The 22921-nt window shown below is 37.8% G+C and overlaps 1 protein-coding gene across 2 annotated transcripts; it reads right to left on the bottom strand.

The window, feature by feature from the left end:
- Nucleotides 1-1933: 1933 nt before the first annotated feature.
- TYW3 (tRNA-yW synthesizing protein 3 homolog) lies at nt 1934-19110 on the bottom strand. Of its 2 annotated transcripts, XM_065886624.1 has the most exons (6): nt 18867-19110; nt 16348-16428; nt 15156-15254; nt 14867-14938; nt 12525-12658; nt 1934-2513 (listed from the first exon to the last, which is right to left on the bottom strand). In XM_065886624.1, exons 1-6 carry the CDS (start codon nt 19038-19040, stop codon nt 2285-2287), a joined length of 789 nt encoding a protein of 262 aa, XP_065742696.1. In that variant the 5' UTR covers nt 19041-19110; the 3' UTR covers nt 1934-2284. The 2 variants fall into 2 exon arrangements, with proteins under 2 accessions (XP_065742696.1, XP_065742704.1); XM_065886632.1 differs by lacking the exon at nt 15156-15254 and having other exon boundaries at nt 2285-2513; nt 18867-19040.
- Nucleotides 19111-22921: the final 3811 nt, after the last annotated feature.

Genomic DNA, 22921 nt, shown 5'->3' with positions numbered 1-22921 from the left:
AAGGGCAGATTCGGGGGTCTAAGAGTGTTAATGGGGCCAGATGTTGCAGGATGGCAAGAAGATGGAGGACTCAAAATGACTAAGGGAAATATTAGTATCTTACTTTAAAGGCCAAAGAGAGAGTTCAGAGCCATGATAGAAAAAAGGAGTAAACCTGGGCATATATCCAGACAAAACTATAATTCGAAAACATACATGCACCCCTATGTTCATAACAGCACTTATAGTAGCCAAGACATGGAAACAACCTAAATGTCCATTGACAGATGAATGGATAAAGAAGATGTGGTACATATTCACGATGGAATATTACTCAGCCATAAAAAGAATGAAATAATGCCATTTGCAGCAACATGGATGGACCTAGAGATTATCATACTAAGTGAAGTCAGAAAGACAAATAACATATGATATCACTTATATGTGGAATCTAAAATATGACACAAATGAACTTTTCTATGGAACAGAAATAGACTCACAGACAGAGAACAGACTTGTGGTTGTCAAGGGGGAGAGGAGCAGAGGAGGGAAGGACTGGGAGTTTGGGATTAGCAGAGGCAAACTATTATATATAGAATGGATAAACAAGGTCCTACTGTATAGCATGGGGAACTATATTCAATATCCTGTGATAAAATCATAATGGAAAAAGAATATGAAAAAGAATATATACATATGTATAACTGAATCACTTTGCTGTATGGCAGAAATTAACACAACACTGTAAATCAATTACACTTCAATAAAATTTTAAAAAATAATAATAGTTTAAAAAAGAAAGAAAAAAGAAGTAAAGAAAAATCTCATAGTAATTTTGGAGCTTCCTGTACCCTATCCCTGATAAATTTGCTTAGAGGACAGCAGATAGCTATAAAATCAATTGACTTTAAAAAATGAGAGTATGAAATGGTGTCTGTCAGAAGATAAGCATCTGGGATACAAATCTAAAACTAATTTATATGAGGACTTAAGCAAATTATAAAAATATTAGGAAATGCCAAAATCACAACTCAATGTTGACTGCCTCATATAATTTTTCTTACTTGATGTTCTGGTGTTTTTGTCTTTCAATTTATTAGTTCTATGACTAACTAGAAATTTCTCTTTAAATGTATACTTTCTATGATTTGATATTCTGAAAATACATTGTGAAAAATCTTCAATTTATAATGAAAATAAATAGCAAAGTAAATAATAACATATATGCAAAATGGTCTATTAAGTGCTTTCACATTTTTATTTAACTTGATCCTGTCAACACTCCTCTGGTGTAAATATGGGAGGGATCAGAATTACTATTATGCGGAAGAGGAAATGGAAGCCCTTGGAAATTAAGTGATTCGCTTAAGGACCACCAACTTCTCTGTAGCAGTCAGAACTCAAACCCGAGGCTTCTGATTCTTTGCAATTTTTCATAGCACATTTGTTCTATTGAGATTCCTGTGTCATAAGTTATCATTTCTGACCAGGCGTAGTGAAAAACTATGCCCACCTGCTTCATGGAGGATGTGCCAGTGGCAAGCTCTGGTTTGTGAAAAATAATGGGGAAAGAGGGTTCAAGTATAATATTTTGTCCTGAACAAAAAGGGTATCAGTTGTTTTATCCACAATGGCTAAAGAGAGGAAAAAACTTGTCCTTGGACTCCATGGCAACAAGAAGCAAAGTGACCCCCTTGAAGGTTGGAGATTTCAAAGTTAAAAATAAGTAGGGCTTCCCTGGTGGTGCAGTGGTTGAGAGTCCGCCTGCCGATGCAGGGGACACGGGTTCGTGCCCCGGTCCGGGAAGATCCCACATGCCGCGGAGTGGCTGGGCCCGTGAGCCATGGCCGCTGAGCCTGCGCGTCCGGAGCCTGTGCTCCGCATCCGCAACGGGAGAGGCCACAACAGTGAGAGGCCCGCGTACCGCAAAAAAAAAAAAAAAAAAAAAGTAAAATGTTGTTATGATTTTTACTCTAATATTCCTAATGTTAAGGCTCTCTTGAAAGGGTATTATAGTTCTTCTGTTTTATAGAAGTAGAAACTGAAACTTAAGGATAAGCATTAAAAATCATAATTTTATTTTTGCAATGACTATGTGACTAAAAACAATGGTATTTAAGAGCAAATATTGATATTATACACAGCTATTTTTAAAAGCTAAGGGTTTCCCTAAAATATAGAGAAAAATTAAATCTTGTTTTTCTGAAAGGCTGATACACTCAACTAACTAAAATACTCCTATAAAGAGCAGCTTTATAATATCTATTAGAAACATTATTCTACCCAGACACTTCAGAACCAAATCTCAGTAATCTTCAGGGAAGATAGTAACACTGATTCCTGGATCATCATGATCATCATTTTCAAGTTCTTTATTATTTTCTTCAGTAATACATTTGCCACATGCTTTTTCTGGGTTTCTTTTTTTCTTGTGAGTATATGATGAGTTATTTTTCTCTTTGATTTTCTCTTTGGGATATGAGGTCATAGAAATAGTTTCTTTTTCCAAAGCATGTTGTAGGCAGTTGTAAAACCTGTAAAGAAATAAGGTATTATTGTTATATCTGTGTGTTCTGAAACAAAATGAAATACACCTAGAATTTATAAATTACATAAACCTGATGTCTCATATTAACCTCAAGATATAGAATAAATCACAGAAATAACGTGCTTCTTGCTTTTATGATTTTTTACTTAGGAAAAGAAATGTTTCAGTTCTTTAAGAACAGTCCTGAAAACTGGTTTGGAATCACCTCTTGATAACCTCTATCCTACCTTAATTTCTATTCCAGATATAGGAATCAAACAAAGATTAAAAAAAAAGAAAATATATATTCTTTCAAAAGAATCATAAATGTAATAGAGGCTCATTTTAGAGAAATTGCAAAATATGTGAAGTTACAAATACAGATCACCTTTACATATCTACCTAAAAATAATGACTCTCATATTTTTTCTTTCCAGTTTATTAGTGTATTCTGAATTAATACATCTGTACATGTATACATACACCTACTGTCTTTTATACAATTGTGATATTACATATAAAGTTTTACATTGTTTTTTCAAATTTAATATTTATTGAAAATACTTTCCATATCACTAAATGAACTACAAAATAATACTTTTTAATGGTAGTATAACATTATGCCACTTAGATTGGCCTTAATTTACTTTCAAATTTTCCCAATACAAACAACAATGTGATAAACATTTTGGAAATAATGTGATCTGAGTTTCTAGCTATTTAGGATAGATACCTAGAAATGTAACTGCGTGGTTAAAGGTTATAAATATTTAAGGCTCTTGATAAGTACTACCTGTTTTCCAGAATGGGTATTCAAAAAATATGCTTCTAAGGGCAGAACTTGAGAGACCACTTCACTCATACAGTGAATATTACATCAAAAAACACGCTTTACTTATAGGTGATTACGGTCTCTCATTATTTATATTTTCATTGCTTTGTTTGAAAGTGAACATTTTTTATTAGTTATTTTAATTTTTTAATGTAAATTATTCTTTTCCTTTACTCATTTTCCTGCTGGAGTTTTTGTGTTAGTTTTCAGCATATGTTGGAAAGCAGCAGGATGGCTTGGTATGCTGTGTGTGCTTCACACGAGTGGTCCCCTGGGAAAGCTGAGGTTGGCTAATTCCAACCTCACTGAGTCTCGATTTCCTCATTTATAAAACTAGCTATTATCCTGTACCTAGCAGGGCTATCAGAGGGATATATATGTAAGTACCTAGCACAGTGCCTGGCACCGAGTAAGTTCTCAGAAACGACTATTTTTACGGAATATAAACTCCGTAAGACCAAGGACTCCATCTATCTCGTCTTCTGTTATATTCTTAGCATGGAGTACAGTACAGCCACACTTGGGTAAAAATATGCCAAATAAGTGAATAAATAACTACTGAACAAAAAAGGTAAATATGGATGTATTATCTTAGGTCCCAAATAAAATGATCTAAAAGTTGAGAACTCCTTTGCCACTGTCGGGATCTCATCATGCTTTAATATCCTATTATAATGGGAGGCTATGACAGGAAATTTCTGACATCTGCAGAAGAGATTGCTATTTGGGCCAATTTTCTTCTTTCTTTAATTCAATGAACAGGCTAAGTTCTGCTTGCAAAAGCTCTAAAACTGCCCTTAAAAACCCAAGATAATCACCTCTTACCAAATACTCCACACAATGCTGATACCTAACATGATTACTAATATCCTATCCATATTTCAAGAACTTATATACTCATCACTGTACACCTTGATATCCAGCACCATGCCTGGCAGATAATAAGGGCTAATTGATATTTCTAAAATGAATAAATCAATCTCAAAGAGGGAGGTACAGTAAAAGGGAAAACAGTATTTTAAGAGTTATAGCAAAAGGCTTTGAAAAAATTAACTGATGTTTAATTTTTTAGACCCCATAACATGGTAACAACCTTTTCATTTAATGCATTCCTTATATCCTTACTTAACTGAAACCTGGTTTCCCACAAAGACACCACTGTCCTGCATTCCTCTTAAGTGAAGACTGCTTATTATTTCCATACCCTGCCTCAGAGTTGAGTGATAAGGTGAGAATTCACCTGCCTCACCAACAGTTTGCCAGACTAAACTCCTTCATGTGCCCCTCTGGTTATCTAACAATATTCTGTTCAGTCCTTTACATTCATGGAAACTTCTACACTTGGCTTTATCTTTGTCTCCAGGTCTTGCCATCATTCTGGGTGACTTCAATGACTGGTTTTCTTCTCATCTTCCACAATGCCTATTTAGAATGGTTTTAAAAAATGACCCAGTAGCATAACTCATTTTATCTAAATCAAATCCAAGCATGCTACAAAAGGGTATGAATCACCCTTATCTGATAACAAGAGGTTATTCATGATGTGCAACTTTATCTTCTATCACTCTCTACCCAACCCTGCTCTTTAAACTTAGGTAACCAAGTCTTTTCTCTGGATTCTACTGCATTCCTAGAAAATTAAAGATAAGACTAAATTCCTCTTTTATGATCACAGAGAATTAACAGCTGTGTAAAATACCTTGTCAATTACATTAAAAAGGTAATTAAAGAGGAACAGGTGCCTTACTTTAATCTTCTATCAAACAACCTAAGAATTCAAAGCTATATCCTTGGGGTACCAAAAAAACAACTGGTAAAACGGAACAAAGACCTTTCCATGTTGAAAGCCAAGAATAAAACTTCAACTACTTTTTTGTTTTCCTTGGTTAAGGGAACTTTTAAAATGTCCTTTGGGAAACTATCTTACTCAATAAGTCAGAAATTTGTTTTCCAATTACATGTTCTCTTCTCATGATATGACCCTTTATACAGCATTCTAAAGCCCAATTCTCAAAGTGTAATTTTCTCAGCTCTCAAAGGCAACAAAAAGAGTTTGGAGTATAAAAAGAAATATATGCTCAGGTAACTGTTTTTTTCCCCCCTCAAAAGAAAATCAAATTGTCTTCAGTTTTTCTACTTCCACAGTCAAGATTATCATGACATAGGGCAACCTGTATATACTTCGCTTCATGAGAGAACTTTTCAGAACAGTTCTGGGAAAATGAATTCTTGTTTCTCGGATCTGTTAGAGGACCATGTGCAATAAAAAGCTGGTATTTCGTTGACTTCCGAAATAGGAACATAAAATTAATGAAATCTAGGCACAATTTCATACCCTTTTAAGGCTTCCATTATTAACAAATAACAAAAGAAGGCTATTCTCATATATCATGTATTTGGATTTTTAACTGATTTTAAGCTCTAGAATTTTTTATTAAAAAACATGTATGTGGGCTTCCCTGGTGGCACAGTGGTTGATAGTCCACCTGCCGATGCAGGGGACATGGGTTCATGCCCTGGTCCGGGAAGATCCCACATGCCGCGGAGCAGCTGGGCCCGTGAGCCATGGCTGCTGAGCCTGCGCGTCCAGAGCCTGTGCTCCGCAACGGGAGAGGCCACAACAGTGAGAGGCCTGCGTACCGCAAATAAAAAATAAATAAATAAATAAATAAATAAATTAATTAAAAACATGTATGTGACAGGGCCTGTGCCAGTGCTAGAAACAGGTAAGAAATGTGGTCTGTGCCCTCAGGGAGCTCAGGGTTTAATGGGGGCTGCAGAGCCATAAAGATACACTCAACGTTCCATGAAAGATCATGAAATATTCCTTGGAAAAAAAAAACAATGCCTGGGCTGAATTGCAAGGATGAGTGGAAGCTGGCTAGTAAAGGGAGAGGAATTATGAGAGGAAAAATTGAAGGGAGGGGACATCCAAGGAGGAACTATCAGAAAATACGTGTTTTCACTATTTACTTCTCTGATCTTCATTATCTACTTCTCTGATCTTAAGTATATAGGGAAATGTGTGAGTTATTTATTTACTAGCTTTAGTTCCATTTAAAAAAATAAGACTTGACTCCTTCTCTTCTCCCCCCATTTCTATCTGCTGCCACATTCGGGTTATGTTCTGCAGTATCTCTCCCATTCATTTTGTTACTCAAGGTCCTGTTAATTCTTGCCTGGACTGTGTAGCAAGAGCCTACTCCTGCTTGCCCCATGAGTAAGCCATTTTACATCTTCCAGAATAATCATCCTCAGGCTTTGAAGCCATAAAAGTAGTACTGCTGTTGGAGTCTGTCAGCTAAATTGAGCAAGTATTTATTGACCACTATGCTCCTGTCAGACACTCAGAAAATAATAAGAAACTGTCTTTGCCTTTGGTGAACTCAATATAATGTGTTAACTTTTAAGTTCCTTTATTGTTTAGGATGAACTCAATAAACATTTATTGGGTTTCTACTGTGAGCCAGACACTCTATAAGGTTTTAGGATGAGAGATATTTGAAGTGTGTATATGTATGGGTATGTGTTTGGTTGGTGGGAGGGGAAAGTCAGTCCCATACACAATGTGACCAAGTTGTACTGGGGAAAAAAAGACATATGTGCAATTAAACAACTGTAATTTAATATGGTTCACATTTCTGTTTTCACTGAGGCATAAACTGTAATAATGCTGGTAAATGATAATGAGAATTTGAACCAAGGAAATGGGTAAATGACGTTGAGATTAAGATAAGAAAGATATTAAAGAAAGGCTGATGGGATATTTTGGTTAGATATATTCAATAGTTATTAGACATATGGGCCTAGGACTCAGGAGAGATTTGGAAGATCTACCAGTATCTGGGGAAGTAGCTAAAGCAATGGGCCAGGAAAGGAATCCTGGAGAATGACAGCATTTAACCAACAGATAGAATAACAAGAGAAATCCAGAAGGAAGCTAAGAAAAAGCACCACAAACAGGAAGGAAAGCAGCAAAGTGATGTAACAGAAATTCTTACCGACAGGTATATGAAATAGTGCTCAATGTCACTAATCATGAGGGAAATGCAAATCAAAACCACAATGAGATATCACTTCACACCTGTCAGAACGGCAATTATCAGAAAAACAAAAGACAACAAGTGTTGGCAAGGATGTTGAGAAAAGGAAACCCTTGTATACTGTTGGTGGGAATGTAAAATGGTGCAGTTCCTGTGGAAAAGAGTATGGAGGTTCTTCAAAAAAGTAAATATAAAATTACCACATCATCTAGCAATTCCACTTCTGGGTAAATATCAAAAATAACTGAAAGCAGACACTCAAACAGATATTTGTATACCCATGTTCACAGCATCATTATTCACAATAGCTAAAAGGTAGAAAAAACTCAAACATCCATTGATGAATAAATGGATAAACAATATATGTTAAATACAATGGAATATTATTCAGCCTTAAAAAGAAGTAAACTTCTGCAAAGGAGGCAAGACTATACAATGGAGAAAAGACAGTCTCTTCAATAAATGATGCTGGGAAAACTAGACAGCTACGTGTAAAAGAATGAAATTAGATCACTCCCTAACACTATACACAAAAATAAACTCAAAATGGATGAAAGACCTAAATGTAAGACCAGACACTATAAAACCCTTAGAGGAAAACACAATCAGAACACTGACATAAATCGCAGCAATATCTTTTTTGATCTGTCTCCTAGAGTAATGGAAATAAAAACAAAAGTAAACAAATGGGACCTAACTAAACTCCAAAGCTTTTGCACAGCAAAGGAAACCATAAACAAAACGAAAAGACAATCCTCCGAATGGGAGAAAATATTTGCAAACAATGCGACCAACAAGGGATTAATCTCCAAAATTTACAAACAGCTCATGTGGCTCAATATCAATAAAACAACCCAACCAAAAAATGGGCAGAAGACCTAAACAGACATTTCTCTAAAGAAGACATACAGATGGCCAAGAGGCACATGAAAAGATGCTCAACATCACTAATTATTAGAGAAATGCAAATCAAGACTACAATGAGGTATCACCTCACACCAGTGAGAATGGCCATGATCAACAAGTCTACAGACAATAAATGCTGGAGAGGGTGTGGAGAAAGGGAACCCTCCTACACTATTCATGGTAATGTAAAGTGGTGCAGCCACTGTGGAAAACAGTAAGGAGGTTCCTTAAAAAACTAAAAATAGAGCTACCATATGATCTAGCAATCCCATTCCTGGGCATCTATCTGGAGAAAACCATGGTTGGAAAGGATATATGCACCCCAATGTTCATTGCAGCACTGTTTACAATAGCCAACACATGGAAGCAACCTAAATGTCCATCGCAAATGAATGGATAAAGAAGATGTGGTACATATATACAATGGAATATTACTCAGCCATTAAAAAGAATGAAATAATGCCATTTGTAGCAACATGGATGGACCTGGAGATTATTATACTAAGTGAAGTAAGTCAGACAGAGAAAGACAAATATCATATGATATCACTTATGTGTGGAATCTAAAAAAATGATTCAAGTGAACTTATTTACAAAACAGAAACAGATTCACAGACTTAGAAAACAAACTTACGGTTACCAAAGGGGAAAGGTGGGGGGAGGGATAAATTGGGAATCTGGGATTGACATATACACACTACTATATTTAAAACAGATAACCAACAAGGACCTACTGTATAGCACAGGGAACTCTGCTCAATATTCTATAATAACCTAAATGGGAAAAGAATTTGAAAAAGAATAGATATATGTATATGCATAACTGAAACACTTTGCTGTACACCTAAAACTAACACAACACTGTAAATCAACTATAGTCCAATATAAAATAAAAATTAAAAAAAAGAAAACAGCAAGCCCGCAAAAAAGAAAAAAAAAGGTAAACTTCTGATCACACTACAACATGGATAAACCTTGACAGCATTATGCTAAGTGAAATAAGCCAAACACAAAAGGATAAATATTGTATGATTCCATTTGTATGAGGTACCTGGAATAGTCAAAATCATAAGAGACAGAAAACAGAAGAGTGGTTACCAGGGGCTGGGAGTTTGGGGAGTGGAGAATTATTGCTTAATGGGCATGGAGTTTCAATTTGGGAAAATGAAAAGGGTCTGGAGATAAATAGCAGTGATAGTGGTGGTTGCATAGCAATGTGAGTGTATCTAATGCCAATGAACTGTATAACGGTTAAAATTATAAATTTTAGTTATGTATATTTTACCACAAAAAAAACAACCATTGGAAATATTCATTTACTTTTTCAGTCTAATTTGCTTTATTTTTATCAATCTTATATGCCAATATATTTGGCCCTTTTACTCTATATTTAAAAAAAAATTTTTTTTAAGATGCCATGTTTTTTTAAATTGGAGTATAGTTGACTTACAATGTAGTGTTAGTTTCACGTGTACAGTGAAGTGAATGAGTTATACATACACATATATCCACTTTTTTTAGATTCTTCTCTCATATAGGTCATTACATAGTATTAAGTAGGGTTCCCTGTGCTATGCAGTAGATTCTTATTAGTTACCTAGTTTATATATAGTAGTGTGTATATGTCAGTCCTTACCTCCCAATTTATCCCTCCCACCACCCCCTTCTGCCCTGGTAACCATAATATTGTTTTCTACATCTATAACTCTATTTTTGTTTATTCTACATTTTATTTAACATTTATTGTCTTATTACAGTTGGTGAGAAGAAGAACATGGCTAATTCCATCCAACCCAAGTCAGTCCTGATCTCTTATTAACAGCTACAAAGATAGCCCTCCACTCGTAATGGGTAAATAGATCTCCAAACTTCATATTTTTTTACCTGGAAATCATTATGTATGAAATTTTCTTACTCTTCCCACTAAGAAGTGGGCTTAGGAATTGTTTTTTTACAAAAGAGGCTTTTTTTTCTATTAAAATTATTTTACCTTTTGATTTTCGTATCTCAAGAATATTTCTTATTGCTGGAATGTTACATTAGGATTTTAACTTTTAAAAATTCTCTTATTATAGTTGTTTGAATTATGAAACTTTGGTCCTGTGAGAAACCAATTTTAGTACTCAACGTCTGATTGCAGAACTCATCACCTCCAGTGTTTATTTTTTCTCTTTTCCACAGCAGAAGAGTAACTCTTTCTCTGCATTTGGTTGAATATACAGCTGTTCCCAAAGGAGCTCCCTAATTTGTTCACCCTTTCTGAATTCACATGTAATCTTCTAATCAGTATCTTAAGAAACTTTTTACCCTTCTTTAATTTTTCACTGATTTTATATGATGAGCATGACTCTCTAGATAGCAGCATGCACACCATAATCTCGAAACATATTTTCGAGTCAATGGATTTAAAGCATAATTTGATTTTATAGTTGGTGAACGTGACTCAGTTAACTTCACCAGGTGTATAGTTAGTTGATCTTGGGCTATATTTATAATCTTATTGAAATTCAAGTAAGGAAACAGAGAAACTGATTTGCTACCTCATACATTTTCGCAAACAGTCTCTCTAGAATACTATCTAACAACCGTAGTCAACTTTTGGAATGCTACCAGTAAGTACCTACATACAGTTCAAACTCTGTAGTCTGGTGGAGTGGCTGGGTACCTTCAGTTGCTTACTTGAAATCATCACTATATTTAGAATGTTTGCTCAAAGAACCTGTGTCCAGGTAACCTCTCGGCTTTTTTCAGCCAGGCTTCCGCTAAAAAATTCAGTCCTAATGCCTGAGGACATCCACTGTATGTCATGAATTACTTCTCTCCAATGTGTCTAGACTAGTACAAGTTATATACCACTGTTGGGAGAACTGAGAAATAGTCACTCGAATAATTTTGTTAATTCTGTGGTTCAAATAAGGAGCCCTGGTTAAGAAAGCCTGGATGGTGGTACTGATGTGATTATAGGTTTATTCTCTGTATGAGTCGGTGAACAAGGAGAAAGGCTATCCTATCCTAAGAATCCATGACATAACACGGACAGGGCCTGTCATTATACATATGCCGTCTAGTGTATACTAAAATTGTTCTTTATGATAAGTAGGTACAAGAAAAATGAAGCCAAGAGAGTTGAGTAAGTTGTGGGGGAAGTAGGATTTGAACTCAGTTCTGCCTCTGGAGCCCATTTCTACCCCTTTCCACCATGCCACACTGCTGCCACTGGCACTTCTGGTCTTAGCTGCTTCATAAAAAGTTCTAGGTATTAAAGAATTTTAAGCAGGCAAATTAAGCAATAGTATTCCTTTTCATTCCAGACAGGATTCTGATGGTGATACGGAGAATGGCTTAGCAGAAAGACATACTGGAAGCATTCTACTATGAGACCAGCTAATAAGGTTACTGCAATGGTCCTGAATAAAGAACATGGCAGGAAGGGTGGGGAGAGAAGAATGACTCAGGAGTTACTTAGGCAGTGATTGGCTAGTTGTGAGGTGACCAAAGGGGTGGGGGAAAAAGCAAAAAGAAAATTATAAATGACAACAAGATGACCATCAGTCCTTAAATAACTCAGAAATTTACATCTTACTGATGGTAGGTCAGTGGCATTTATCTTCATATATAAAAGGCAGCATAATAGTTATTTCTTTACATCAAAGATTCTATTCTTAGGAAAAAGCTGAAAAAGAAAGTCATGTAAAATTAATCTACCAGGAGGTGAAGTTTAAGAACAAGAGAAATATAAAGAAGTGACTGGATAGCCATAATCCTTCTGACTGGTACAATTATGCCAATTCAAATCTAATGCATGACAGGAGTGGGGTTCTGAGCTAGCCAGAGGTATAAAATATTTATCAGACTAAAATTAACCAGGCTGTTCTCCTCAAAAGGAGATTCTAGGTAGTCTTCAGTAGGTTACAACCAGGAGGCAGAGTGTACCTCCTCCCTGGCTGCCTTCAACTGGATCAGTTATGGTCCCTGGGGCTACTGGGCTCACTTACCTGAGTGACTGTTTCTCCTTTATGCCTGTTGCTGGCAGTCACGTGTCCCACTAGCCTCCATGGAGCTTCCTCCCCTTTATGCTCCATTTAGTACCCACTGCAGTCTGACCTACTCTCATCAATTACTTGCATCATCTTAATTATTCGTGATAAGGCTACAAATATAAAAGCAGTTGGGAGTATAAACTGAAGATGGTGTATATTAATAGTTTCAAAGAAGCCCTAGGCATGTAAGACTGTACCTTTCAATTCTCTTCTTGTTTTCCTCCATTTTTTGATTTGCTATCTTTATCAGGAAGTTGATATATTCCTCTGTCACCATCAGTTTTCCTTTATGGGTTAATGGAACTTCTAAGCCATGTGTGCTCCGGACAGCCTGCAAGGAGCAATTTAGATATGATGACTTATGTACTGGAGAAACTGAAGGTAACTAAAGAAAAGTCCCAGTCAGGGCTGTGTTTATATATAGTTTAGCTCCATTACAACATTTAAGTTTGTGCTTTGATATAATTTAGTTAAATACAGTTGAAACAAAGGAGATTCAAATAGATTTTCCCATCGCATAAAATCATTTGTAAAGCAAGTCATTCTATACATTGTCTTTCAGAGAAGCACATATTATCAAAGAATCCAATGAACTTAACAGTATCACTGTCACTAAAGCTAAGGAAGCTTTAATACACTATTTAAAGAAAAGAAATAAATGAAACCTCAACAGAAGCTTCAAGGGAAAATCAAAATGGACTGGATGCTAAAGGGCCTCTTAGCACTGCTTGAGCAGGGTTGTTACAAGATAAACCATGCCTTTTCTACCTCACAAAGTGGCTGCTTTCTCAATGCTTTAGGGTTGCCGATGAAACAGTCAACATATTCCAAGTAAATCCAAACACTGGATATAGGTTAAGAAACAACAAAAACTATTATGAGGCATAAAAATTCATTCAACAAGCCTTTACTAAGCATCTGCAGTATTCTAAGCCCCATGTAAGGTATGAAGGTACAGGATGAATATAACATGGTCCCTGCCCCTAAAAGAGCTAACACTTCTGAACTGGAAACAAACAAGTGAACAGAGCATCACAATACATCATGGTGCTACGACAGAAGAAACACATACATGTACATGTGCATGCATGCACGTACATGTGCACACAAAATGCTAAGGAAATGTAGAAGAGGAGCAACTAACTGAGACAGGTCGTGGTTTTACGGGAAATGTGGCATCTGAATTGGAATTTTAAAGGGTAAGTGTAATTTCACCAGATGTAAAAATGGGAGAAGGGGAGCATTCCAGCCAGAGGATTAACTTTTCTATAGTCATGGGAACATCAAAAGCATAATACATTCGGGAAATAACAAATATTCTGTCTGGCTGGGGTGGAAGTATGCTGGCAGAACATGAACATAAATAAGGCCTGAGAAAACACCAGGAGACCTTGACTTCTTTAAAAGGGGGATTCTGACAGTGTTGGCTAGAGGGACTGAAGGAGAAGATGGGTAGGAGGAAGACCAGTCAGGAGAGCACTATAAAGATAGAGGTGAGGGACGATGACAGCTCAAGCAGGCACAGTGGCAGAGGGCTTGGAGAGGTGGAGTCAGGAGTGAGGAATCAGAGGTAGATGGGACAGGACTTGTCGCTAATTGAATATGGAAGATAAAGGAGAGAAGGTGAAAGAGTGGCTCTGTTCTTGCCTGGGCCACCACATGCAGTGGGGACTGAGATGGGGATGCAAATCAGTACTATAAGCTTTCATTTTCTATTTAGTCATGCTTTACAGATGTCTTCTTCTTAAGCCACCTCATTTTGGAAAATAGGCTGTCTGTTAAAAATAGAAAAAAGTAAAGTCTAGGGAGCTAGAATGGAAGCCGATCTGAAGTAGTTCAAAAGCAAACCATGTACACCATGCCAAACAGTAAACACAAACAGTAGCTACCACGTGTGATCAGAGAGAATAGGGCAAAATCACTAGGGGTTGGCTTGGCCAGGAAAGGACTCAGAGAGGCTGTGGGACTTAGAAGGAGCCTTAAAGATCTTCTAGTCCAGGGGTCGGCAAACCTTTTCTGTGAAAGGATAGATAATAAATATTTTCAACTTTGCAGGCCATATAATATCTGTCACAACTACTCAATTTTGCCATCATAGCACAAAAGCAACCTTAGACAGTAATTAATCAAATGGGTGTACTGGAACTGCCCGCCTGGGGGATGAATGTGGCCCTAGGGCAGTAGTTCGATAGATCCCTGATATAGCTGAGACAATTCAGTCCCTGATGGATCCAGGCAGAAGACTTTAGACGCCCTGTCTGTGATTCTTTCCACTACATCATGGTGCTGATTAAACTGGGCCTTGACTATTTAGGGTGAGGAGGACGGAGAGAATCAAGTTAAAAGTAAGTGGAGGGGAATACTGTAAAATAAGACCTCAAATGTAAATCTAACAACTCTAGACTTCGCCCTGTACAGAAAAGTCAGTCACTGAAGGTTTCTGAGCAAGGGAATGACAAGAAGATTTGAGTAGAAGGTTATTCAATAATCTGGATTACTTCATGATCAAAAAATTGCTTTTTGCCAAAAGGTGTCGTACCAACATAGTCTTTCCTCTCTTTCCCACTGTTATGCCGGAGTTCCTGAAACCAGAATCTATTGCCACTGAATGCTGTAAGAAAATAAATTTGTTAAATTTGGACCATCTGGCTAATCAAATAAACACTTTAGCCCTACAAACTGCAGAAACATTTATAACCCCAAATCTATAATTAAATAAAACACTAGTTGATTAAACTAGCATTGCATTAATTTTGGTAGAAAATTTAAAGTTTAAAATTAAATCTACTCACATACCTATAAATTCAAGTATAATCACAAAATTTTACCAGAATTTGTGCATCCTGCAACTGTCGACACTGCACATGAAGAACAAGTGGTTCAAATTTCAAAATGGCATCGCCATTCGCTTTCTTTAGGGCTACAATCTAAATAAACGGAAAATGTTAGGATCAGACACAAGTACATGATCCTGTTCTTTGGTGAACCTTTATCCTACGTAACTTCAATTCTTCCAAGGAACTTTCAGACTCATTCTGCATCCTTCCACAGTAACTTTTCCCTCTGTTTTCTTGGCCCTCTTTCTCCAAAACTTATTGATCCACTTATTCTTTTAAGAGACCTGATTTCTAATTCTCCCATAAACCTTCTGTGTCATTCTTTCCAACCATACCTCAAAAAAGTCAACTACTACTCTATTTAATTCCATAGCAGATTTTTCATTAAGGAATATGGTACATAAAGACTAGTAGGTCTAGAAGGTACTAGAAGGTCTGTCTAAATGTTTTGCTGTTAGATCGAGGTTTGAGACACATATACTATTATGTCTCAGCTAGAAGCTATATAAGGCAGTTGTTACTTCTGTCTGCCTAGTCTCCTTGCACCATCTTCCCTCCTTCACATCATTTGATTCTGGTGGCACTGTCAAGCGTGACCCTGTCACTCATCACTCCCACTATCATAAAATCAGAGACGCCAAGTGCCTAGGTGTGATCAAGGATAGCATTCCATTCTACTGGCAAAAATAGCTGATCTCAGCAGGGAGAACACCTAACCAGGAAGGATGACTCAGTGTCCTTTGGAAATGATACATGGATCTTAAAAAGTAAATCTTTTTCTGCTGGGGTTGCTGGCAGCTATCTTTCCTGCCACAAAGATTATCCGCCACAGAAGAGGAGAAGGGCAAATATACAGAGAGAACCAGTACCCAAAGGAGATGGAGACTGAGTGAGCTTTGAAGACAACATTTAAGCACCTGAGCCAGTAATGTAAAATGCCTGACTAATGCAAACTTATATGAACTCATCTAAACATTTTAATTTAGGAAACTAAATAATCCAGCGCAGATAATAACCTCCCACAACTTAAAAAAAAAGCCATTGTAATGAATTCTCTTTAGGCTTTATAATCTAGTCATTATGATTCTATACATAAACCACCTTGAATTTTCTATTCTTTTCATATGTATTTAAAGTGACTGTGAATTAAAGTTTATTTCTAAATTTATATATAAAAACTTACCACATCATCTTTCACACAGGGTTTATGTGTAACCAGTAGCCAGCAACAGTTTTGTTTCTGAACCTCAGAACCATTTATACCCTAAAGTGAAAAAATAACATAATTTAATTTATCATATAATATTTACAAAATAATAAGTACAATGTATAGCATATTTTAGGCTTTCTTAAATTAATAATCCCACGTCATTTTAAGTATTACTGAGAACAATTCAACAGGCTTTTGGGTAAAGTTAACATAAATGTTAACAAAAATGAAACCAAATTATTTGAGATGGAAAGAAAGTAATTTGTTTGTTAAGGTAAAAGAACTTAATAAATATTTTCTGAAATACGGTCATGATTTTGTCAGAAGCAAAGGGATTATCACAAGGGACTGTACACGAATAGCCCCTAAATTGTACTCTAGCTGTTTTATATGATTAGCACAATATTAAAAAAAATTTTTTTTGAATTCCTTTTGTAAGAAAGCACTGTTTCAGTCCCACACAGGACCACTTTTTACTGACACGTGATCTGTTCATACCTTCCTATGTCCCTAGTCGCTATAGGCATAAATTTGTGACCTCTGGATTAGACCTTATGTGTAGTCCTAAAGGGCAGAGCTAGGATTGAAAGATCAAAATTTCAAGAGGGCAAATATTTTAACGTAACTTTTTACTTATTAACTAGAAAAATGTTTATTTGCTAAGTTCTATGAGGTACTTTAGATATAAACAGATCCTACCCTCAAGGACACTGGAAAGAGGATGCAGGAAACACATGCACTTTTAAATCACTATACTTCTACAAGGTAACTTCTTTTTTTTTCTTAAAGTTATGCATTTTCTCTTTCTTTTTTCTACAACGTAACTTTTATACAGTGGGTACACAGGGGACTTTGCTGTCTGGCTTTGGAAAGGAGAAGAGCTGTGCTTGTCCTAAATAACTGATTTGTTTTCACTGAATGACCTCAGTGACTTACGTTTTTGATCTTATGCTGGCTGCTCTAAATCTTACAGCCAAATGTGTGGCCCACCTCTAGCAAATTTACAGAGTCTAGTGGTATATTTTGAGAACTAATGCCATCTCTGCTTCATCTTATCTATACTCCCTTTATGCAGATTTTCTCACTTTTTTTTTCTATTGCCTATTTGTAAGTTGATCCAAATTCTTCCAGAAATAAGGCAAAGTGAAAATAAACACAAGGTATAAGATAATACATAAAATGAAAAGAGGTTCTGAAAAAGTCCTAAGGCAGTTCAGAAGAAATAGTCATGGCTTCCAAATGGATGTGTGTGTTTGTATTCAGGTAGAAAAGGGGAGTCTGGGGAGGTACGTCTCAGATATGCAGAAATGGGGGAAGACATTTTAGGTGGAAAATAGAGCTGAAAGGTATACTAGAGTATTTCAGCATAGATGAGTGACATGCACAGGGCTGTGCTTCAGAAAGGGGAATCTATTAACTGTATGTAAAATGGTTTGGGGTAGAAAGACTGGTAGAGTTCAGTGAACATGTAGAGTTCAGTGACCTGTTAGGAAACCACTGCAGAAATCCAGGTAAGACAGGGCAGGAGAAATGGAGAAAGAGAGAGAGCTCAAGACAAGCAAGAGTGCCAGTGCTCAGGGGGCAATGGAAGCAATATAAGAATGAGCAGGCCCTGCTCACCTGGGAGACCGGCAAATGGTCTGTCAGTGAGGAGCTAAAGAGTGAATTTATGAGTGTGCTGTCTTTCATGCTCTGAATTCAGTCCTAATGTTAAAGTGAACACACAGCTAACTTTTACAGTGCACTTAATATGCCAGGCATGGTGCTAAAGGTTTCAAATAAATTATCCCATTTCCTCTACATAGAATCCCTATGAAGTGGATACTCTATTATCCTTAGTTCATGGGACAAGAAGGGGCTAAGTTTAGATAACTTCCCTAAAGTCACATAGCCAATAATACCCAAAACTGATCTAGAATCTAAGCAGTATCACTCCAAAGCCTGAGGGACTGACCACTATCACAGACTACATACTAATGTACTTTTTCAGGTAATGTAAAAATTACCAGAGTTGTAATAACGGAGTGAGCCACTAGGAGGCAGTGAACTTCTTAACCATAGCGATCTTCAATCAAGTGGTTAACAACGATTTGGTAGAGCGGTTAACGAGAAGACAGCCGCCTCGCCAGGCTGGGAAGTCCTTAAAATTCCTTAGTATTAAAAAAATAAAATTCTCTAACCCTTGCAACTCAAGATCATTCCCAGGCCAGTAGTTTCAGCATCACTTGGGGGCTTGTTAGAAATACAGATCAGACCCTACTCTAGACCTACAGAATCAGAATCTATTTAAAAATATCTCCAAGTGATTCACAGACACATTAAAATTTTAGAAGCATTGGTTTAAGTCACCCTCTCAGTTTCCTTGATAAAGAAACCGAGACCACCGGTCAGAAGAATAAACACAGACAGGGTGTTACATTGGGTGAGCACAAGGCTCCTGGTGTTGCACACTATAGGGCAGGCGCTGGAAGGACACAAAGGGTCCTGCTCACCCGGTCTAGAAGGATGATGCGGCCAGCGCAGGAACTGGTGGTGAAAAACTGTTCTCGCCCATTTAGGAGCTGCACAAGCTCTACCACATCCTCGTCCACACTGCCTTTCCGGCTGAGGTCCGCTTTGCTCAGACACTGCGCCTTCCATCTTCTGAACTCTGCGCTACGATCCATGCGATGAGGGAGTCAGGGTCTGTACTTTCACATTAACCCCGCCTTTCCCTGGGGGTAGCCATATTGAAGCCAGTGGTGGCCGGAAAGGTCCAAACTCCTTCCTCGGGCCCGCCCCTGGGGGCGGGGCTAGGCGGAGCCTGAAAGCGCCGCGGATGACGCGGCCCGTGTCTTTTTTCCGTGGAACCTGAGGGATCCCTCGCAGATTTTGATTTCTCACTCTAGAACCGGGTAAGTGGTTTAAAAAGCCCCCTTAGTTCAGGCTGCGGAACTCCCCCGCGCTCGTCCCAAAGGAACCGAGCCGGATTTTGGCTGCGCTCCTGTCCTGCGTTCCGTCCTCCCCTAGAACCAGTGAATAAGGTGTTCGTGGCCGAAGTTATTCCCCTCCAGGGGCTGCAAGTTGGTCATCCGTAAATCACCAGGGCAGTTTTACTTGCTGGTCCTGAGAGCCCGGCTTTGCTTTCTGGCAGCGTGAGCGTTTCGGGTGCCACAGCGGGGCGCCCGTTGGTACTCCCCCCATCCCGCTCCCCCTGCCTATCCTCCCTCTAGATTTCCCCTCGGCCCGGTCTGGGATCTGGATTCCTGCGGCCGCGCGCGTTTGCTGTGACCCCCCGCCACAGGCAGCCGGAGGAGCCAATTTCTCCTTTCAGGCTCCTGTTTCCCAGGGCTCTTTCTGTCCGGCCTTTCCTCCTGCTTTGCCATCAGAGTTGCCGTCTTACTTTTGGAGAGAAATGTGTAGATTTTTTTCATCCTCCGCCCCCCGCCATGGCTCCCACCTAGAAGAATTTTCAAAAGAAAGAAAATTAACAAAACACGCTGTGAACACATCGTGGGATATTTACGCAGTTCCTAGAGGAAACTTATATCAGTGACCAAGAAAGGTGTGTTAATGATTGAACCACTGAAAGGCTAAGGTTTGGACTGTTGGTCCGCAACTAGTTGAAATGGCGGTGTGATTCCCACTGAAACCACTGGGATGCTCCTTGAGTGTCTGGTCAGCAGTAGTAAATCCCACCGAGCTCTGCTCCATCCAGTCTTTTCCTCAGAATACCTGGCGGGGTTTAGAATAATTATCTATTCAACTCCTCCTCCACCCCTTCTTATCAGAAGTGGGTACTGAGATCCAGGCCAGTGAAGTAACCCGACAAGGTCACATGGCCAGGAAGAGACTTTTCTGTGGCTACTTTTAATTGTTAAAATTTTTTCTGGGTTAAGGATAATAAATAATATGCTGACATGAGTCATTCTTGATCAAAAGCAGCACATTTTGTAGTGTTTTATTCTCTTTCCAAGTTTTTTTTTCTTGCTAGAAATTCTTACTTAAGAATTATTTTAAAATTTTCTGTTTGCTTTTATGATATGCCTTTGCTTTGGCTTTGTGAATTGATCTGTTCATTTTGTGTGAAAATATATTTCCCACATTTTCCCTATCTCTTTAATTTTCATTTAAACCAAATGGATTCAAGTGTAGCTTGGAAAATATCACTATTTGAGGAAGAATTTTAAATTCTGTATTTCCTCCATTTGCAAAGTATGGTTGGCAACCTTTCAGAGGTAAAAAGTAAAACCAACATTAAACCAAGGTGCTCTAGTTTTTTAAAGATTATATTTGATAAATAGAAAAACCTATTTGAAGTATGGGCTTAATTAAAATACACAAGCAGTGTGACAAGCCTGCTGCTGACTGCAAATGATTTACTCTGAATAATAGAGCTTACAGCATGTCAAGCGTGCTCTGAAGCACTCACCATGTGCTGTTGCAGTTCATCTTCACAAGGACCCTATGCTAGGGAGTGTTGGCCCCATTTTACAGATAGGGAAATTATTAGTTTTCCTAATAGAATCACATCCAGTGTATCTCTAGTGGAGCCCTTAACTTACGGGCATTTGAAAATTTTCAGACTCAGAGCAGATACCTTAATCATAAAATATGTAATGCTACCTGCAATCTCTAAGAAATTAAAGGTCCTATATGCCAGCATTTCAAAGGGTGAGATGAAAAGGATTTTACAGTAAGGGGAAAAAAACACCTAACAATATTTAAGGTGTTGGGTTCCAGCTGTGCTTCCGTGTGACCCTGGTGAGCCTCTTAAACCCTTGAATGTTTTCTCATCCATAACATGGATGGTGATTTTATTTCCACTTCTGCATACAATTAAATGGTGGTTTTAATAGCTGTTGCTTTTCTACCTATTGTGAAAATTATATCAATGGGTGTGAAAGATGTGCTTTTTAGAAGAAATCAGGTATCGCAAGGGTTTAAGAATTGTAATTACTATTAGTGTGTTGTGTTATTTTATTATTTCTTTAGCATAGTACCTATATTATGAAGCAGATGAGGATCCTGTGGGTAGTTGAGGGGGTTCAAAGGCAATGAGTGCAGATTGGAGCCTGATCAATCATGGTGGCAAAGGTTCAGTGGGAAGTAAGATCTCCAGAAACAAAGTAGAAGTCAGAGCTGTCAAGGTCATGCCCTGTTTCCTTACGAGCTCCATAGGATAAGGTGTAGTACTGGGCAAAGAAGGGGGGTCTTCTAAATCCAGAATTAAGGATGAATCTCCTCCTTCCTTTGTTCTTTTCTTCCAACTTAGCAAATGTCCAAAAGTGAGGGGAAAAAATGTATGTGCTAGATATTTTTGACAGATCCTATTTCAGGGTAATTTTGCTTTTATTATTGCTACAGCTTTTTGAGGGTACCAGTGATGTCTGTTGATGAAAAGATAGATGCGAGAGCTTGAAAGAAATAAATAGGTAGGAAGTAGGTAGATATTGAAAGTGGAAAAAGAGCTACTCCTCTTAACGTGGTATGTGTGTGCATTGGGGGAGATGAGGGCGGAGTGGGCAGGAGCTGGGGAGCGGGGGGGCTTGTTCTCTTTGCCCTCTGTGCTCTCTGAGTTTGGTACAGTGCCTTGCTTACAGTTAACGTACAAAAAATACATGTTGAATGAATAACAACCAGTGTTTGGTATTAGTGTTTTGTTTAAATGATCCTCTGGACTGTGAACTCTTTGAGGCTAAGGACTTGATTTTACAAAAAAGTGCTGTAAATATTGTCACATTAAATCAAAGATGACTATAGAATTATAGAACCAAAGATATTTTAATGAATAAGAAATTGGAAAGGAGAAAATAGATGGGAAAGGAACTGTGATATCACTATGTATAGGAGTAAACATTTGTCAGGTTCTGTGCTTGATACTTGCCGTCTCTTGCATAGTAACCCTGAGTGGAACTCAAGTTTTCAGATGAAGAAGCTCAAAAAAAGTGACTGCCTTGCCCAAGACCACACAGCTAGTACATGATAGATCTGGGATTCATATTGAGAACCGTCAGATTCCACAGCCCACACTCTTTCCATAACACCATGCTGAAGACAAAAAGGAAAAAACAAAAAAAATCTTCTTATTTTCAGAGTGGAAAAGTCTGATCTGTGCGACCTTTTCTTTTTCTGTTTTATTTTCTTTATGTATATATTTCACTTTCTTCTCTAAGAAATACTCAGCTTGAGCGAAGACCCAAATAGAAATGCGGTAGTGAGACTGCTGGGTAGGTATGGCGTGAGCTGCCTTTTCCTGGTCCTAGCTCCCTGCACAGGACTTCTCACCCTAGGACTGCTTGGTGCTCTACAGTGCAGTGAGGCTTCTGCCTGCTTCTGCCCCCCTTTTTTTTTTATAAGAGGACTGCCCTTCAGGATATGTCATTGCTAAACAGCCTTTTAGCAATGGAGAGTTTAGTTTCTCCTCTGTGCTAGGTACTATATTAAATCATTTTAAATAAAGGGTTTTTAAATGATACAACTTTTGATTAATTATATCAAGAACTTCCCATTAATACCATCAAAGTGCTTTGATTCCCTTCACACGTGGAAGGCTACTTTATAGTTA

Source organism: Phocoena phocoena, chromosome 1 (genome assembly GCF_963924675.1).
Source record: "Phocoena phocoena chromosome 1, mPhoPho1.1, whole genome shotgun sequence".
NCBI lineage: Eukaryota > Metazoa > Chordata > Mammalia > Artiodactyla > Phocoenidae > Phocoena > Phocoena phocoena.
Note: the sequence above shows the minus strand (reverse complement) of the source record. Positions and strands in the feature narration are given on the sequence as shown.

Bases quoted from the DNA above. Each gene is read 5' to 3' on its own strand.
- TYW3 (XM_065886624.1), bottom strand. From the start codon at position 19,040: ATGGATCGTAGCGCAGAGTTCAGAAGATGGAAGGCGCAGTGTCTGAGC. The intron at 14,939-15,155 runs GTAAAATTTTGT...ATTTTCTTACAG, and splicing joins TGCAGGATGCACAAATTCTG to CATTCAGTGGCAATAGATTC. The intron at 2,514-12,524 runs GTACAGTCTTAC...ATTTCTTTACAG, and splicing joins AACAAGAAGAGAATTGAAAG to GTTTTACAACTGCCTACAAC.